Genomic DNA, 20922 nt, shown 5'->3' with positions numbered 1-20922 from the left:
TCCGCCATATAGCTGTCATTGAAGATTTGATATGCAACAGTGACCTTGGTGACAAAAGGCATCTTGGTAACAGATTTTTAGTGTTTTTTGTTGAGATACTAAGTATTCCACGAAAGATATTAGTAGTTCTGCAACTGATTCAGAAATGGAATCAACCATATAAGATTGTTTTTACCGCAACAAACCTTCCTACACATCAATCTCTTACGTGGAAGCAACTCACTCATCTTCAATTCATTCCATTATCTAAAGTGTGTCAATGGAATTTATCTACCTCCCTCTTCCTACTACCTTTGGGCTATGAGAACCATTTTGCTTTGATTGCGAATTAATTTTTGCAAGATCTTCTCGCGTAAGATAAAAGCCAGCGCCAGTTTGCGTGCCACATTGCCACTATATCTCAGCGCGGGAGATCATCGCTTCCAACAACACTCCAAGCGCGAAGAATATTCTCCGTATCGATTCGATCGGTGCACATCTGTTAACGGTATATCGTGCATCGCAAGCGAACAGAGCGGTACCGGCGGCACCATAAATATCATCATCTCTCACATCAAGTGGCATTTTATTGGAGATCTTGAGATCCACTTTAAACAGGTGCCCAACGGCCGGAGCTGGACGAGAGCCCGAAGAATCCGTTCCCGCGTAATGATGCGTGTTTGGCAGTCGTCCATCAAAAATCCGCGTCGGAAACTTATCGAATCACACGCTACATGGTAACGGTTTACCGGGCCCTAATATCCAGCCAACGATTATCTCACGAAAGAGACCGGTGCCGGTGCGACTGCCGCCTGCACGTGAACAAACGTTTGCGCGCGTTCTATGCGCCAAGAGGTAATATCCCGACCGACCGTGAAGCAGCATACGGTATTGGTGTGGAGTGTTTGTTGTGCTGTTTTTCCATTGCGGCTATGAAATTCCCAACGCTGCTCTGCTCCCCTGAAGATTGGGGATTGTTTTTGGACGATCGAGATGAGCGGTTATTGAGTGGCTTCAAACGCCTCGGGAAGGTTGTGTACGTTGATATCTTCCTAACCACAGGCTGAATTGGTATTTCGTGTTGCGTTGGCCAAAAAAATGATAATCTTGTGCCTCGTTTTTCGAGATTTCCACATTCCTTGATGTATTTTGGTCCCGCGTCACCCACCCACCTGACCCACCGTTGCGTGGTCGTCGTCACTCTCGCCGTCGTTGTCGTGATCATGGGTGCTGAGAAAGTTTCATCCCGCGCATTCAGTTTCAGTTTCGACGTTTCTGGAGGGAGAGCGCACGAGATGCCTTCCTATTTTGTGTTAATGGCTGAGGGCTTTTGGAGCTGGCCGGATTTGCGTCTATAGATTTTTGCGCCTGCCCCGAAGCTCCCGGAGTTGAACCTGAAAAGTGGAAAAGTGCAAAGTTTCGCCTGTGTGTTCAGTTTTTCATGCCTCAATACCACCATACCATACCTGCCATAGTTTAGATAGAGTTTCTTTTCACTCTCTTCCACGAGCAGCCGCACGAGGGAAGCAATGCACCCGTGGGAAGGTGGATAATAAGAAGAAAGCAATGCGCTCTGTCTGTTTGTCTGGCTGTCGATGGTGAAGGTGAACAGGCAAACGAAAAAAAAAAATGCAACATAAACGAAGCTTTTAACCTTCCGTCCGGCCGGCGGGTAAAGTGTGAGCTGGGTTTGTTTTTTATGATTCGCAATATTTACAACAGCGGAGCGAAAAAATGCCTTACCGATCTCACTCTCTATCTTCCTATTGCTCCGGTTTTGTTATCTCAATTGGTTAGTGTGAGTTACATTTTAATTTCATAATTTAAATAGTTTGATGGCATGAACCGGTGGCGTCCGGATGCTGTGGATGCTGGTGGTGGATGTGATCCAAGCACTGCTGGCAGGCGATTATACTTTTTTGTTGTTGCTGGTTGGCCTCTTGCTTGCTAATGTTAAATTCCAAGCGAAACTTTCACGTCCATCACTGGTTGGCCCGCATGGAAGCGGCTGAAGGTTGGTATGTCTGCTGGAAGGATGGTGAGCAGTTTGATGTACTATAGTTTGATTAGGTTCAATCTTGGCTTTGGGAGCAACACAAGACATGTTTTAACGACATCATGTATTTCCTTTTTTGTGTTAGAAATTGGTACAAAACTTGCCTTGATTGTACTTTATTTAAGTAACAATCATTAAATGCTAAATACTGCGTACCTTAATTCCATAACCATTTCAAAAAAAATTACATTCAAGTCATTCCGGTGAACCTGAAAGCAGATATTAATAAGAACGTTGACAAATTTCAGGAATGTCATATGTTCAATGGGAATATATTCAAGTGTTCTAATACTTTCAATGCTGATCTCAATAGTCCAATCATTACTAATAATGTCTACGATCGTGAGATCAAGTATTTTGCGCTCCAATAACTCTCGGTGCGGGCCTTCAAATCTTCAAATGTGTTACCATGTTTGTCTTCTTTGTTAAATCATATGATAACCTGTTACTTGGTGATGTTATTGTGATAAATAAGAATTTAGAAATCAAGAATTCGCAACAAATAACCTCAACCCTTGTTGCAACCTGTATGTGTTCTAACCTTTGTATTATTAGGAGTATAAATAGGTTCCTAGTACAATTCCTAAGTTCAGTTCATCCAATATTTTCTTGTCCAATTCCCTTAGGCCTCACGTTTTAGATCATTCACATTGTTTTCAATCGATGATAACTTATTTGCTGAGTTACTCCATTACGAGTTTTGCATGCATTTATGTGACGAAGAAAAGTGTAGATATCATATCAGGACCTTCTTGGAAATCTGGAAAAATGGTAGAATTGGATACTAAAATTAGTTGTTCATTAGAATAAATTCGTTAAAATTTGAAGATTGTAAAGCAACTCCGAAACATCTGAAATGTCTTGTGCTGAAAAAAACTCTGATCAAATCACAGCCCAAGCTAAAACCAAATCCGGTTAATATCTTCCAACGGCTTCGTATTTCCAACACGCCAATGTGTGCGATAGTGCAATCCAGCCGCTGAACTGCATCCATCTTTGGGCTGCTTCATGAAACACGGACCCAACGAAACAAAACGAAAACGGTTCTCCATTTACATATTTTCTCCTCGCATCTCGTGGCGTGCGGTTGGCCACATCACCATTGACAGCATCATCATCATAGCCGGTCGGTGTGTGGCTTCACGATGACTTTGCGCTTATAAAGATGGTGGCGCATCGGCACGCACGCAAATAGCATCTTCACACCGGAATAAGGCGCATTATGCCACACGAATAGTTGGCGACGCGTATACCAGACACATAGACACAGGGTGCACGGGGCCCGATCAGGCTTCTGTTTCTCGATGCGAAAAGCGAACGAGGCAAATAAAAAAAAATGGGCGTCGAGGTACAGATGCGTAAAATGCATGGTGGTGCTACATGTCTGCATTAACACTCATTCGCTCATTGTAAATTAATATTTACCGCTCCCGATATGCAATTATGCGTGTTTGCACACGAGGGCTTCTGGTAAGATGCGGGATGGATGGTGCAGGAGCGAATGTAGGGCGTACGGTAGGAGTGATGGGGAAGCGGTGCAACTAAGTCGAGCTAGGAAGATTATGTTGTCTTACTAATGGGTGGGCAACATCGTTGGACGAAGGAGAGCGATGTTCTGAAGATGGTTCAATATTGTCACAGCGTGTTAGGATCAGAAAGGGGATTACAGGAGCTGGAAATATACAGACTGTTTGATCTGTCATTTGTTGAATACTAGAGAAAAATCAACAAGCAAAGACGAAGATGGGAATAATGAACGCTTAATGCTATACTGTTATAATGTACAATATGTATATAAGATTTGTCTTTAAAAAGGTCAACAAAAGTTTTACTAAAATTGAACAACTTTGAAATGCGCAATGAAAATGAAATAATGAAGTGTAATGTAGCATCAATATTCATATTATGAAGTACAATAAATACTCTTTCTTACTGTTCAACATTTGGTCCTTCGAGCCGGATGCATGATGACGTAATACGTGAAATGATTTTAATTCGTGTCAATCAAAACATATTCGTGTCTGTTCGTGTGAACGTCAAAGTCCTTGTTGGCAGAAAATCAAGGGCACTTAACTTGACAGTGAAGTAGGTTCAGTATATAAGAGATCCATGGAGGTGTTAGAAGGAAAAACAACAACATATTTTTGACATATTTTTAAACTACTCAGACAAATATTAAATACATGAACGAGACTTTATTGAGTCGTGTTTACGTACCGTGCCTTTACCGATAAAATAAACAATCTACTAAACTCTTAACAATAGTACACTAGACATTATTTTGCGACAACAGCTCCCTCTTGCGGAATGTCGGGACCCTATTGAAAAGGCTCTAATCAGTAAAAATATCATTGTAACTAACTGTCAACTATTATTTTACTACAGACACTCAGCCAGATTTTCCAAGTAGGTTGAAGAGGATCTAAAAGATGCTAAAACTATTTAGTACAATCACTGTTCTAAAACCGTAATTCTAAAAAATCCTTCTATGCCATTTTAAATGTTCCTTAGACCTTCGAATTTGAAAAACTGGATAGGATGTAACTCTTTTTGTGGGTTTATCAAAAGTTTTTATTTCGCAAAAAACATAACCTTTTTTACTATCCGTTCACGCAGAGAAAGTCAAATGAATACCAAGCTTTATGATCTCCTCTATGTAAAACCGTAATAGGAAGCGCTTTTACACCAGCGCACTTTCAGCATTCGTGAATAACATTAGCATCAAAATATGATCCAATGTTGCGAATTGTGACGGTGAGAGAAGGGAGAGAGGGACACACACACACATCAAACTAAAGCTCATTATGAGCGCGTTCAATGTAGTGGCATCTGCGTAGCTTGTAGTTGTTAGTGTTGTTTCGGACTGTTTCCTTTTTTTACAGCTTTCCTTTTTAAAATTCAACACCCCGTCCGATCAGATCGGAAGTGGATGTTTGACCTCTTTGCTGCCATTTTCCTGTCCCCTATAAAAAATCCAACCCCTCTCCTATGGCAAAATCATCTCCCGTTTATGTATCTGTGTATACTGTGAATTGCAGCAATTTTGCACGCTTGCCGAAAGATCGTAAAATTTATCACTCATACACACACACGCCGTAGCAGTATTCAATAAATCCGGAGATTGACCTTTAGGGCGAACAAAACGCCACAGCAAAAATGTCAAAATCGTTGTTTGAATCGAGTCAGTGAGACGGGGGCTGCATGTTGCCCTTTTTCTTTTGGGTTTCCTCTCTCTCTCTCTCGTGTAAGCAATTTCCTTTCGGATCAATAACATGATAAAACGTTTTGACGAACAAGTGACATCAATCGTGAGAGCAAAAGCTGCTCCCAAATGGTTACACCACCGCCGCCGTGGTGTGGATTGTGGTTTCATCTACAGGAAGGAAGTGGCAATGTGTAACTGAAAATCCTCAATACACAGACATTTCAGCGTGTGTTCCGGTTTCCTTGAATTAAGAGCTTAATTTCAGTGAATAATTTGATTAAATTTCACGGCCTTACCACCACCACCGCCATCGCTGCAGTGCCGTTTTGGTGGCCAAAAGGGATCATCTTGCATCCTCTCGACGCCGACTTCGTCAAAGGTGATGCTTTTTTCTGTCGCTGCGCTTAAAAGCGCTGCGTCGAGAAGAGAAACTCCGCGCGTCCAATGTCAGCGTGCGGCCGCAAGGAAGGCATTAGTATTTACCAAAGCCTAGACAGTTTTTCAATTATATAGCACATTATGCGCCCCTTGTATCATCATCGTGAGCGTGAAGAAAAGGTGCGGGTTGAGCGTTGTTATATGTGTGTTTAAAGAAGAAGAGGATGGTAAAAAAAAACAGCCCACAAAGCGCATCAAACTACATAAGCCCTGGGGGTACACAAAACAATATGATCACGGACCGAGAATGATCGATGATCGTGGAAAGAATGGTTGCTTTCGTGGTGTTTTACGTGAGGCTTTTCAGCTCGTCCAGGATGATGAGCGAGCTTTAAATTTATTTATCTTTACTCATGTTTCGTTACACTTTTCATTCCGCTTAATTGATACTATAATACCTGTTGGTGTAACAGGGTTTGGATATTAATTAACAAGAGCGCTATCAACTGATAACTTCGCTTTGGAGAGGAAAAACGAAAAGTCATACATCACTACATCACTCATACGTTGATTGTGTTTTCCCACGCAATTTCCTCCCTCTCTCTCTCTGCGTATTGCATAACACACATCGATGTTTTTTTTTTTTTGGTTTTCCATTTTTGTTTGTGTGGCCCCAAAAAAGCCCAAGCTTCGCTTCGCACTTTCCATTGCAGGATGCACCGGACCGTATCGTGCTGTGTGTGGTGCCACCTGTATAAATCCACCCCTGTCGAATTGGATCTGCTTTTCTGTTGTTACTCTCCTGCTGCCCAATTAAAACCGCCACCCCAGATAGGCACCAAACCCGCCACCGCCACCTGAGCGGGCCTACTACTGCTGATTACAACAGCATGGTTTTGCTCTCGTGGAAAATGGCCTAGGCACCGTGGGGCGCGCTCTGCGGCCGATTTAATCCATAGGTGGTTTTGTGTCGTTGTTATGAAAAGTCTGTTTTAGTCTCTCGTTTTGCTGAGGGGCAGCTCGGGGTGGTGGTGCGTGATCGCGGCCTCAATTGGGCGGTACAACACACATCCTCTTGCGGTGCTGCGCGCGAAGATGTGTGTACGTACTGCTGCTACTACAACTGGCTGGCGATAATCGGTCTGGTGTTTCGGGGGATTGACGACTCTTCGACTAGCTCGATTGCATCAGCTCGGCGCTCGGTTTGGTTGCATGGTTCGTGCGGTTGTTTTTACCCGTTTGCTTTGGTAACATTGACCCGGTGAACTTTTGGCAAAACCGTCGTTTGAAGATTAAAATTGCACACCCGGGGGGCGGATCTTTCGCAAAATGTTGATGCTGGCTGTTATGGCTAGAAAAAAAAAGATGGATTGATGAGTGCGGATCGGATCAAACAGCTTAAGATGGGCTTTGCGGAGGAAATGTACAAAGCGATGGGATGCATTAACCCGGTTATGATAACGCAATGAAAGGAAACGGGTTTGAAATTGAAGAAATCGTTACGTTGGAGCATGCTGTTGCCCAGAATTCCTGTAATGTCCTATGCAAGATTTGATTGAGTGTCACCGTAATGGAAACACTTTTACATTTCAAAATATCATAATAGCTGACTTTGGAAAACAAGTTATTTTACAAAACTGGGTTCAAAATGATAATGAATTCACAATAAGGGAATTCGAAAGTTTATTTGATCATTAACTGTTTGAAAATAAGCTCTGAATTCGATGAACCGAATCGTCGAACTACTGCTGGGTTAGTTATGTTTTATCCAACTGAAGGGTATTTACTTTTATTGATGTAAAAGTAGCCATATTACTGTTTAAGTGCCATATACACTTGTTGATTTTTATGAAAGTGTTGATCTCTTTCTAAGAGAATTCTTGATTGGAATTATGGAATTTTCCAGTAGAATATACAATCGTCTAAAAATTGTTCATATTTTTACTATAGTATCTTAACTTCTCTAATATCTCCTGATAATGCTGATTATCTGCTAAATGAATCCAATTGTAGTTATGCCTTTATTTTTATCTAGGTATAGTCTTTAATACTTAAGTGGCTTTAATACTTAAACTCCAATTAAATTATATGTGCTCTGTTTAATATTTAGCATTTTAATTTGCGTTCGTTTTAAAGATGTATTCAATTGCTTTCTTGTTCTTCTTCTTCTTCTTCTTCTTCTTCTTCTTCTTCTTCTTCTTCTTCTTCTTCGTCTTCTTCTTCTTCTTCTTCTTCTTCTTCTTCTTCTTCTTCTTCTTCTTCTTCTTCTTCTTCTTCTTCTTCTTCTTCTTCTTCTTCTTCTTCTTCTTCTTCTTCTTCTTCTTCTTCTTCTTCTTCTTCTTCTTTTTCTTCTTCTTCTTCTTTTTCATCTTCTTGTTCTTCTTCTTGTTCTTCTTCATCTTCTTGTTCTTCTTCTTGTTCTTCTTCTTCTTCTTATTTGGTATGTGACCTCCTACACATTCTTGCAATTACAATAGCATAATGATACCGCATCACAAAGATTGAACATTCTAGGCGCTTAAGGCCTAAAGCTTAACTTGTTAGCTTATCAAGTCACTAATCACTGCTAATCCAGAATTACGTTACAGTCCCATGACTTTTAGCTCTTCTCCAACATGTTTGTGCAATTTGTTTATGAAGAAAAGAAGATTATTATTGTTAGCTAGCACTTACTATTAATAGCTGCACTTACTATTAAAATTTCAGTTACATTTTGATTATTGTCTGATGTTTTAGTGTCGTAAACTTTAAAATTTCCATAACATTTAGAAACTATTAATTTAACATATGTTTAACTGCGAAACACTGATTTGCAAGAAGAAAATCTCTCCAATATGTCTGACGATGATATATAAAAATCATATTCATTTTGTTTCCTTAGGAAAGTAATGTAAACATCCTCCTTCGGGTAAAATGACTATGGTAGAGCTAACTATAGGCAAAAGCCTCACAAAATCATTTAAAGCATAAAAATCCAGAAAATTTTGGACGATCATTAATCCATGCATTCTTCATATGATTGAATCCGTAAGGATAGTAGACCATCATAGGAGAAACGAAATGCCAGAATAGCTAATAGACATTAGCAAAAACTTTTTTTTTCCTCCTTGGTTAATACATCATCACACTTTTCCTCCTAATGGAATGATCACGACAATGCTAGCTAATGGATGTCCTGTGCAAGCATGGGTTAGAAATTGAAACCAAAAATAGATGCATATCCCCAACAACTTTCGCTTACAAGGAAAGCAAAACAAAAACCTTCGTTGGTTGCAGAAGGCTGAGATTAGTTTTTGGCATAGTGGACACAAAAAAAAAAGAAGTCATTCCTCATCCTTTCTCTTTCCACTCGTGAATTTGTTTATATTTTGCGCCGAGCGTTCGAGCCCGCCGCATAATTTAACAGCAAAATTGGGGAAGATGAAGTGCCGGTGTGAGGCGCACACAGGCAATACAGCAGATCGGAGACTCTCGGAGGTCAAAAACCAAATAACGGGCAGCAAGTTGACCGGCAACATGTTTTTTGTCTACTTCGTTTTTGCCGTTTCATTGTAGAGATGATTTTCGATGATTTCGTTTTTGTTTGTGTGTGGACAGCTGGGGTAAAATATGCACATATGCAAAATAGTCCCCCAAAGCCAGAGGCACGCGGTGACATACTGGTTGGATTTGATGTTTATTGGCTAGTTTCACCTGTGTTATTGTGGTTTGTTTTTAATTCAAGTTGAGAGTTTGAGAGTCAATTGGAAGTGTACGATTGCGTTTCGTCTCATTCAAACTATGGCGATGTATAATTTCTTGTAATTACACTTCCTTATCTCCTTCCTTATGTTTATTTAACACATTTCTCACCTATTTTATTGCCTAAATAAAATTTTAATTATTTTTGTTTCACATTTTTTTTCCGTGGACAAAACTGCCGATGCATAACGCCTTCATTTTGCATAATTACCCGTCCACGTGTATTCACTTTTCTCACTGTCCCGCATGACCTGTAGTACATTAGGGCATGGACAGCATGGAAAGTTAATGTGTAACTTTTACCATTCAAATGGAGAGTGCTTTTGGTAAAATTTGGTATAAGCGTAAAGGCGGAAACCGAAGCCACCAACCGAGCCACTACACACACTCAACCCACACTTCACGGTCCACCTGAGCTAGACACGCGCTGTGCATGGTGTAAAGCGTATTTCATAACCGCGAAGAGGAGTAGTGCAGCAGCACAGCTTCCAAAACATGTACCCATTTTTCTCTTTTCGTTCGCCTTCCTTTAGTTAAAGACGTGTTTAGACGAATTAGACCAGTGCGGTTGTGTTGCGTACTAGAGCCGGGTGAAAAAAAAAGCAAACGAAACACCATTCCAATCGGAAGTGCGCTTCGTAAAGATTATCTCACACATCTGCACTAAACGACTTGAGGGGCCAAACTACCTTCGACGCCTCCTCTCGCTCTAATGGCTTTGATGCACAATGTCTTTAGCACCTGTGTGAATGGGTTGGCTTTTATTTTTCATAAGTGTGCAATTTTCGCATCCGCCACCCAATTTGTGCCACCCTCCCCTGGCCAAAATATCGGCCTTTCATTAAACTGTTTCGCACCATGAGGCGTAGCAGCACGAGAGAGAATTAGTAGGAGGGCATCCCACCCGAAAAAAGGAACATCCCGCTTAACATTATTACTCTTTTGTCTCTTTCGTTCTTTTCTGCGTTGTTTTTTTTGCTTTCTTCAATGTCGTGTAATTTATGCTGCAACAATTATCTACGCCAACGACCGTGTGTGTGTGTGTGTGTGTCGGCAGTGCATAGATGCGCCAGCACAGATAATGAGCGATGCTTGTTGTGTTTCGTCCGCCGGTGCACACACGTACATCTCCTTTCCGCGGACGCTTCGGAAGCGTTTTCCGAACGGATATGATCTAATCGGTGGGGCAAGCATATTCCAACACCCCTTCCCCATTTTCCTCTTCTTGATTTGCTTCACCACCCTTCACCAGCCAGCCAGAAGTCCACCAGCCATGCGACCATGTTGAAGTAAAAGTGAAAATAATTCACCCCCGGGTGTGTGTGATGCGCGATTGAGCCGAGAAACGGTGATCATCGCGCACAGTCGGTGGGCTGTAAAGTTGTCATTAGAAAGGTAATTTGAAGCGTTCGGTTTACGTTCGAAATGGCAACGATTCGAGTGATTGTAATCGTGATCGAGATACGTGCCCGCGAGATGTTGGCGTGATATGAAACGGAGCATTGAATAAGCCGTCAGTTAGGTCAATATCAGGTTGCTGCGTCTGTGTGGTATGGTTTGACGTGGAAATTGGGAGGACAATTTTGAATGGGCACTAAACGATTCTTCAATGGTTCTCTTTGAATCGTTAGTCAGGTGTGTTGGTTTGCTGTAATACAGCTGTTGAGTAGATAGAATTGAGCTTTATAGTGTCTAATTGTTTAATTCATTGAATTTTTGTAATTTTTGTCATGTCTTATGGTCTTATGACATCATTTTAAAAATCTTCGAATTTGAAGTTTGAAACTTCAGATTCTCGCTAATTTTCTTAAGCTTAAGCGGCTAAATCTCATTCAAATATCCTCATTTTCTTTTTTTGTCATAATGAGATGACATTGAGTTCAACTTAGCATTTGAACAGTGACAGAGACTGGTAATTGAAATGTATCAGGAATCAGTTATGATTCATTGGCTTCCATATTCAAAGGCAAACCATCTTCAATTTGGGCTTTCAGGAATTTCGATTCCGTTACTCCTAGAATATTCCATTTTTATTTTTATTTAAACTGTCTACTATTATACCGGTCTTACAGGCTACAATCGTGAAGTCTTAGGACCTAACAACATATCCGCCATGGGTTCAAGGCATATAGGGATCGAAGTCGCCTACTTCTACAAACTGGTACCACCGATCAGTCAAAGATGCATCGCTTTTAGTGGTTAAGACCCCCATTGGCCTAGTATATGTTGTCACAATTGTAAATAAATGGGGCTTGCTGCCAACTCGCCAACTCGAGTAGATATTGGCACATGAACGAACTAAGAAGACGCATTTATTTATTTCATTTGTGTAAGTATCAGATCTATTCTGAAAGCATATTTGAGCAAGAATACATCACCAGCACAGGTATAAATCGACGAAGAGCGAATTGATGTTACATGTTATTACAGGATGTTGCAAGGGTGGTCATAATTGTGGTTCACTTTCTTGACTCTTTCTTACCGCAAGTGAACAAAGATTAGAATAGGATATTAGGGCACCCATTGTAAATTCTCTTTAAATTTGTCCAAAAATGGTGTAATTGAGACCTATTCCTATTACATATAGTTTATTTCCCGTAAGAAAGAGTCAAAAAAGTTTCTCACGACTATGAAAACACCTGAAACCTCTGTCTTTTAACCATAAGCCAGAACTTTCCATAACAATAGACTCTGATGGAATTCGTCCACTTGTGAAAAAGCTGTTTTGATATGAATGAAATGAAGATAAACACAAACTGAGGTTATTGGTGATGCTTTAAAGTGCGAAATGTAAAAAAAATAAATTAGAATCTCCACTTTCTCTTCGATTATAGCAAAAAGACAGGAGAAATACTGAAAGGTCAAGATACGGCCAAGTATTTCCCCCAATTTATAGCACATCAGCACAGCATTGAAGTACTACCTCAAGCACATGTTAGTACACCGTGCCATACTATCAACATTCATTGGCACCGTCTTTCGTGTGTACCGCCGATGGCCCTCTCGCCGCCTTACCCATCTTCTACGGTCTCACAAACGCACGGGGGCCATTCTTTTAATTTCGATTTTAACGAACGGCGAACACAACAAACAAACAATACGGCGCGCCTGGAGGGGAGGGGGGAGGCGTCCATGCGGCATACCACTTTCCTTTCGCTTGGCAGGCCTGGGCTGTAGTGAGCGCATCATTGGCACTATCTCTCTGCGCTGCCGCTAATTTGTATCGCTTGAAGAAAATGAACAAAATTGCTAGCTGCGCGGGGGCCTATCTAGTACCTAGTAGCCAACCCCGCCAACAGCACACGGCCGCGCAATAGAGAGAAGAAACCACCGCAATAGGAGTGGAGTGACGGGCACGCGGTCCCAAGGAAGATGCCTCAGATAGCTGGCTTTATGAGTGGTAATAGGTTGAATTGTTCGAGCGAGTTGCTGCTAAATTGCGATCCGCGCAATGGTGGGTGGTGGGAGGAGCAGACCAACAGAAGAGGATGGGAAAGAGGGACATCTGATACTCTTCTCCTTCTCAGCATTTCCACCGAGAGATATCGTCCATGGCTATTTGCGCTAGAATCGATATGTCGATCATGGTGGAAGGAAGCCGTTGAAAATGGAAGTCAATAATTATGATAAACCCAATCACCCACTACCCCACACGGGTGATGAGTATATGGGGGAAGATCATTTGCAAGCTTGGGTCGAAATCTTCGTTGGGGGAAATTTCACTTTCGTTGGTGTGCCTCGGTGTGTAACTGGGTTGATTTGGTTTACTTTCGCCCGGTGTGAAGGTCAAAGTACGATTGTAGGTTGGGATGTTCAGTGTCATTTTTGAGGCGTTATAAAGTTACTGGAGTCGCTGAATGTCTTCAAAATTACTTTCAATGTCAATAATTTTGATTGGTTCTTGTTGAAGTTCCTGTTAAGTTCCTTGACAAAAAGTTCAGTAACGAATAATGTATGATGTGTAAAACAACTTAGATAAGACGAGTTAGAAGGAATTCTGTTAGATGTCCGAATTCCTGGGATAAAATAATGGAGTTGAATTCTTACTCTTAGGTCGGGATGTATCTGAATACCTAGAAACCATACTTACCAGATATTGGATTGGATATCAGTATATCTTGAAGTTATGTGTATATCTTGAACGAGGTTATCACAAGTTTTTCAAATGCATAGATCAAATCTTTCAAATCCAGAAAAGCAAGCAAACTATGAGAAAAAAGGATTTTGCCTTGTAGGAACTAATGCGTCTTCTCTTATATGATCACTCCTGTCTAGACGAGTGAAACTCATTCTACAATAAAGATGATTTTCAACAGATGATCTCCATTAAATACATCCTTGGTACAACTTGGTGGTGAACATACTCGTAATTGAAAACCACTGAAGTAGTTTTGGGAGTTAGCCTCTAGGATCTTTAGTCTCTAGGATCTTGTTAGTGGAACACTGTTAATTTCTGAATAAAATACAGATGTTCTTCAAAGTTCATTACAATAGCTTACCTAGGATAAGAATAACAACTGAAGCACAACTACCGTATTAAACCCAAACCCAGTCAATCATCACTTTAAGTAATTCCTTTCAATTCTCTTCTCTAATCCTCAGATCATCCTCCAGAAGAACACGCAACGGCAGTGAATTGGAGCGAACGGTTGGAAGGCTGCCAGCTAGCAATCCACCACGGATTATGCTTACCAGACGAATGCAGCAGTTCTTTTGCACTACCGGAGTAGTGTTGCTGCTGCGAGTAACGGGTTGAACTTCCGAAGCGCCACTGTCTGTCCCGTGCCGCGTGTATCGCGTTCGTGCGTAGCCGAGGATCACACAATCGCTATTTATTCGGTCTTGTAAAGCCTTCATTGCCCCGGTTGGCAGGTGAAGCGTAACGGAGGGGCCAGCAGCAGTAAAATCGAGAGTGAAGGATGGAAAAGTACGTAACCGTCGTGTCGGTGGACGATCAGCTGCTGTCGCCGATCGTGCCGCCACCGATCGATCCGGTCGTGATTGTCGCCAGCAGCGGCACCAGCGCCGACCGGGCCGTCGAGCTGAGCAACCTGAACGGACTGACGACGGTGGCGAACGGCTGCACGGAGCAGCAACCGATGGCACAGCAGCAGCAGGACGAGCCGCTGGACGATTCACAGTTTGTGACGGTGCTGTCAATCAACCACGGGCAGCATGGCCGGCAGCAGAGCGCACCGGAAGTGGTGCTGGTGTACCGGTTGCCGGGCGAGCGGCTCGGCTTCGGGCTAAAGTTTCAGGGCGGCACGAAAAGCAACGAGAAGATACAGCGGCTGTTCATACAGTCGTGCGCGGAAAACAGTCCCGCGTCCCGGGTACAGGCGAGCTGGGGCCATCTGCGCGAGGGCGACGAGATACTGGAGATAGACGGCGTTAGCGTTTGTCGGATGACGCGCATCGAGTGTGTGAAGTGTCTGAAGGACAGCAACGTTGCCATCAAGCTGCTGGTGCGGAACGGCGAGGGCAAGGTACAGAACTTTTACGGTGGGGACGCGATGGGAGCGTTGGGCGGTGGTGTTAGCTCGAGCGAGAATGGCGGTGTTGGTGGAGGAGCCGGCGGCGGTGGTGGTGAGATTCCAGAGCGTAAAGGTGCACCACCGCCTCCGCCACCGGTTCCACCGCGAAAGCTAAACAAGCGCAAACAGGCGACGGTGGAGCAGCAGAACGCTTCCAGTGCGGCTGACGCATCGGCAGGTCCACCAAGCAAACAGGGCTTTGGAACAATGCAGCCAAACAGTGGCCCAGCCTCGTCGGAACCACCGCCGCCAGACGCGGAGAGCTACAGCAATCTCTTCGCGGCCGACGACATCAGCGACCTCATCTCGGAGTCGGACGATACGGCCAGCACCATCTCGACCGTGGTGGACAAGTTCTCGATCTGCTCGAGCCTGTCGTCCGAGGACTACACGATCCCGTCGCACGGTGGCCCGGCCGGCATCGGGCAGAGTGCGGAGCTGGCCAAAGCGCTCAAGCCTTTCACGCTGCTCGAGCAAGAGTTCAACCTAGAGAGCAGCAAGTTCGAAACGACCAACCTGTTTACCTTCAAGCCACCGCCGGCAGCGAATGGCTCGAACGTGGTCCAGCTGGAAGTGCTGGCAGAGAAGCCCGCCGTCCCCGCGGCTGCCGGCGGCGAGTACGAAAATGTCACCATCATGAAGGTGGACGAAAATCGCAACTACGAGAACGTCACCGTACCGTACGGGCCGTACGAGAACGTTACGATACAGACGGTGCAGCCGTACGAGAATATGGTACTGAACCGGGGCGCCGTGGCAGGTCGTCCGAGGCAGCAGAGCGGCAGTGAACCGGCTAGCCCACCAGCAACGACCGAGCCGAGCAGTGGGGTGTATGAAAATGTCGAGCTAAAAGCACAAACCGTTGCAGCAGTGCCGCCACGTCCACTACCAAGACAGGGTGCGGTAGTGGAACCGAAGAAGCGGGCACCGATACCTGTCCCGATTCCGATCGTCGTGCCACCACCACGCCTGAAGCCGGCGAAACCCGCTCAGAATGGTTCGGGCGGTGCACAGCAGCAGCAGCAAGCGTCGGTGGAGCCTTCACCCGCTGTAAACGCACCGCTTGGGTCCGAGTTCAACACGGTCCAGAGCTGGCTGCAGGAGGCAACGGAAGTGATACACGAGTGCGCTCTGACCGAGCGGGGTGAGGAAGCGCCAGCCGAGGAGAAAGCGCCGCCACCGGTCGAAGCGGTGGCGAAGCAGCCACCGGCAGCAACAGATCTGCCGCGGTTGATCGATTTCCATCCGAAAGTGTCGGTGCCGCTGAAAGCGCTCGAGGAAGAGATGGAAGCGATTGCAGCGCCGCCAGCATCGCCCGTACGGTTCGACGGCGGTGGCGAGCAGCTGTCCCAAGCGTTGGTGGAGGGTGATGAGCTGGTTAGTGGCGGCAGTGGTGGTGGTCGGTTCGAGCTGCCACCGTCGGAGGCGGTCGTGCGGAAGTGCATCAAGATTTTGTCGAGCGAGGACCACACGTACATCGAGAGCAGCTCGAGCGACGAGGAGGAGGAGGAGCGCCGGTACGGCCGGTCGGAGGATGAGGACGATCGGACGAGCAGCTCGTTGTCGCGCGAGGCAACCACGCCGGAACAGTTCCTGAGCGGCGACGGCTACAGTGATGAGGATGGGGAGAAGCTTGGTCCGCCGGAGATTGTGTCCGGTGGGCCGTCCGAGGCGTACTTTAACTTCCCGTGGACGTCCAACCTGCTGCCCCCGATTGGGGAGGTGGAGGAGGAGTTCTCCTCCCTCGAGCATCAGCACAATGGGTAGGTTTTAATAATTTAATATTATTTTAGTCGCGTCACGTGCAACCGAAAATAGATCATATTTTGGTTCAGGCAACTGGGGTGGCTTCCCGGGGCTAACCAGCGACATTGGAGGCTTATAACTTTTGTGTGCGTAACCCAAAATCGAAGCAATATTCTCGTGAAAAGTAATTCAACTAATTTAGTTTCTAGAAATGTCCATAGATCGGTTCAACTCGTCATCGGTTTTGTTTTATAGCACTTTGCAAAGTTGAATGGATATTTTTAGAAATTAAAAAAATTATAAAATTAGAAATTGTAAAAACCTTTTTTTCATTGCTTTATAAAATTTTCCCAGAAAAATGGTCCTTAATGTAATTAAAACTGCCTGATATAAGTCTAACCAAATGATTTTCACAGGTCTTTTAAGGGTAGCTTTAAAGATAAAGGAGCTTCCATTTGGGGATTAGGTGAGCTGTAACGGATTTTATTCGAATGAAACCTATCTTTAGATTTGTCCCTGATTATGTGATTATGTGGATCAAACTGGAAAGTGTCAAACAAAACTACTCTACACTAACGGAAACAAAATCGGTATTTTACAATCTTGTTCCTGATTTGTTTATTTTTTCGGATCATAATAGAAAATCAGCATTTTTGACATTTTTTGTTATAACATTCGAGTCGCATTGGCAATTTTTCCTAAAGTTTCGATTTGTTTGCCTTGTGTTTATTTGACACTTTTCCATGACTCACATAAGCGTCGCTTTTTTCTTTTTAGTAACTTTTAGAACAAATTTGAAGTTTTCACTATGGACTTGCAATGTACAGTTCCTATTAGTACTCTAATAAGGTTTCTAAATTCTTATTTCCATAAAGGCTGGTTTGATTTAAAATGTTGTAAAGTAAAGAAAAAATGGTTTCATGTTTTGTCATTTATTTAAAAAAAAATAAAAAAGCTGTCAAATATGAAAAGCTATAACATAAAAATCGAGTTGAACCAATCTATGCACAATTATTAGAACTACTAAGTGGATTAAATTTTTATTAGAATATTGCATCAAAATTTGATAACGCATTCAAAAGTTCTAAGCCTGCAAAGCTGCTGGGTACCCAGGGTAGCGTGGTTGCCTGGAATAGGACTATCGCAATTGTTAATTCTAAAATCCAATTTTATCTCATTTGAAAATTTTAAAGACAATTTTGATAGGAAGATGACTATAGTTTTTTCACATATTCCAATTTTCAAGTCAATCGGATTGCAAACATTGAAGAAATAAGAAATCAAGTTCGATTTAGCCAGCACGGGTAAATACGTCCATAGCGCAATACACAGTGTGGCCCCAGTTTTGCAACACACAAAATGTGGCGCTTTGAAAGCTTTCGTGAGCTTTTCTGTGCTATGTCGAACAGTCCAAAAGCTACGGTGTAGAACAGATTGCATACCTTCGTTTCATCAGGGCAATCCGCGCGGCTCTTGTGCTGTGCACCACATATTGCCTACCCTGCAGGCGCATCATCGTGATCAATACCTGGAATTAGTTTTATCGTACCAACACTATCTTTGCTCGTGCAATAAAAACAACCCCAGCTGGCTGATGCTGCTGGCATTGCCAGCTTGTGTTTGTTCTGTATCGCCAAAAATATCGGATACTGATAAACATTTCGGTCTTTCGTTTCTGTTTTTCCCTGTTTTGCAGCCCGATAGTTATTATCAACACGGCGGAGGAAACGGTTATCAACGACACGAACAACAACCAGCAGCGGGAGAGGAAGAAGCCGCCGCCGATCGATGACGAACCGCCGCCGCCGATGCTGCCACATTCGAGCGTACCGTCGACGAAAATAGTCATCACAGGGCATCGTATCGAGGCGATGATGAGTGCCGGCGAAAATATCGGCAACGACCGGAATCAGATGGCAGCAGCTGGAGAGCCGGAAGACTCCGTGAACGGTGATCAGGTATCGCTGATGGATGAAGGAGAAGAAGAGGAGGAAGAGGATCAAGATGCAGTCGATTCGGATGATTCGCTCGAGGTGGACAGCGGCACGATCGAGTGGCGATCGGACAACGGCATGAAGAAGCTGCAACAAGTGGAATCCAGAACGGTCCAGCCGGACGAGGGCGAACAGCGCACAGAGTCGGATGAAAAGGTAAACAACAACACAGTCGCTGATAAGAAGGTGGCCGCTGATCCCGTGCTGATCCCAGTGAGTGGGGGCGAGATTGAGCCGACCAGCACCTGCGTGGACGGTAGTGTCACACCGCACGTTAACGGTGGTGTAGAGACGACGCACCAAGTTCCGGAAGCGATCGACGGACCGATGGAGCAGCAACCATCGGCTGGAACAGCCGGTGAGATAGAGCAGATGCAGATGGATACTGTGGACGAACCCAGCAGTGATGCAGGAAGTGTGCCAGCGAAGAGCGCAAACGAAACGACCGCCAGCGGGGAGCTGGAGGCAGTGGACGCGGACACGAGCAGCAGCAATATTGACGCGTTCTGTGGTGACGTAGACATCGTCGTAGGCGATACCGTTGAGAGTGACTTTGAGGAGCTGGTCAAAGCGCAAGTCGAACCGCTCGACGTCGAGGACAGTTCGGAGCAGATACAACAGATTCATGAGCGAATCATTGTTGGCATTGAGCGCGCTGTGAGTGAGGAGGAGATGGAGGTTGAGGAAGGTGATGTGAAGGTGCTGCCGGACCCGTTGGAAAATGGTGATGTGAGTGCTGAAGTGAAGACGATGGTGGACCCACCCAGTGATGATGGGGACGGTGATGTCGTAGTGGAAAGTGTTGCTGCACCTGCTGCGCCTGCCGCAGAGGAAGAGGAGCAACGTGGTGATGCGGTCGTGGTTGAGGTTGAAAAGGAGCCGAAGCAGGAACCAGGAACCGAAATACATCCAACAGAACAAGGTAAGTGAGTTTGCAGCATATAAAAACGGGGATTTTTTGGGTTTGGGTGTGAGGAACTTTACAGGAAACGAATGATGTAGCACCCACCTTCCAGTTTGTGTTGTGTCCGGTTGGTGAATTTGTTTGCAAGCTTTCTTTACACTGCGCTGCTGCCCCGCTGCTGACGGTGGGTTGCGATAAGATAACGCGGTTGTTACGAGCGCGCGCCCCGCTCGCACTTGGGCAATTAATTTAAACGAGGTGTTACTGTAATGTCACCCGGCCCCTTTTGCGTGTCTGAACGGTTGTTTAGATTGAGTGCATATGACGCATTCGACAAGGGGAAGGAGAATGGGTGAGGTTAGCGTCCTTACAAGGTCACAAAATCGGGAAGGTCGATTGCAGCTGTGATAACGTTGGAAAACTCAATACCTTCAAAAACGCGGAATATTGGAGCTTCTAGCGCACTCCTCGCGGGTCCAAAGATGCACACCGCAAACAAATGACTTCATTATCGCGGTCGGCAGCGACTTGGAAATAGAGTCGCCTGATAAACAGCCATACACCATCAGCATCGTGCGGGTGAAGGCGGCTTAAATGGGAAATGATATTTTCTCCGGTGGAGAAAACACAACCGCAACGAAAGCTTTCTGCGGGCTTTGGTGGGAATGTCACACGATACACAGCGGAGGGAGCCGAGAGGTAGAGATGGTCGTCCAGATTTAGTGGGCAAGATCACGCAAAATCAGCATGTCGTCCTACATCTGTGGCAGGCGCGTGTGCCTCCTGCTCCATGTGGCAAAGAGGGTTTTACGTCGTTTTTTTGAACGGGTTTTGTAGCCCAGCTCCGAGGGCTGGGCGAGCGCTCGGATGCAAAATGTCAAATCGTGTGCCACACATTCGTCGCCCGTGCTCGTACGGAGACTACGAGCGTCGGGAAAGAAACGAGCAATTAAAGTTTTTGACATTTGATAAATATGAGCTGTTGTGGAGCGCGCGCGGGCGCCCGGTTTTGAAAAATGGTTCAGGCGCCTGATGGAAAGACGCTTTTCCTTTGCTCCTAGCTACAGCAGCCTTCGTGTGGTGGCGGTTTCGGTTGCTCACGGTTGGAGTGCTTCCTCGTGGTACGGCTGCGAAGTGTGCAATAACCCACTAGACGCGGGAAGGTGTTTAAAATGGTGGTCTATCGTTTCTTTGTTCACAGGGGATGCTTGTAGGTACAGCTTCAAATGGTGGGGAAATTTATTTTTGCCATTTTACTAGAAATACCTCACATCCTCGTAGCAAGCTTATGAGCTAGCAGAAAAAAGGGCAAGATCTTTGCGAAGGTGTGGCTGAAAAGTGTCGCACAAGAAAGGCACCAGTGCATTGACTTCATCCATTACTTA

The 20922-nt window shown here is 44.6% G+C and overlaps 1 protein-coding gene across 2 annotated transcripts in view; it reads left to right on the top strand.

Annotated features, from left to right (window-relative positions):
• The window catches only part of LOC121600680, a 219156-nt gene that overhangs the window by 16897 nt on the left and 181337 nt on the right, over nt 1-20922 (top strand). For both annotated transcript variants that reach the window (XM_041929516.1, XM_041929518.1), the window contains exons 3-4: nt 13962-16656; nt 18336-19555. In XM_041929516.1, coding sequence (XP_041785450.1) covers nt 14279-16656; nt 18336-19555 — 3598 coding nt within the window. In that variant the 5' untranslated portion in view covers nt 13962-14278. The remainder of the gene's footprint in view (nt 1-13961; nt 16657-18335; nt 19556-20922) is intronic.

Source organism: Anopheles merus, chromosome 3L, assembly GCF_017562075.2.
Source record: "Anopheles merus strain MAF chromosome 3L, AmerM5.1, whole genome shotgun sequence".
NCBI lineage: Eukaryota > Metazoa > Arthropoda > Insecta > Diptera > Culicidae > Anopheles > Anopheles merus.
The sequence above is the reverse complement of the archived record's forward strand: the minus strand, read 5'-3'. Positions and strand labels throughout refer to the sequence as shown.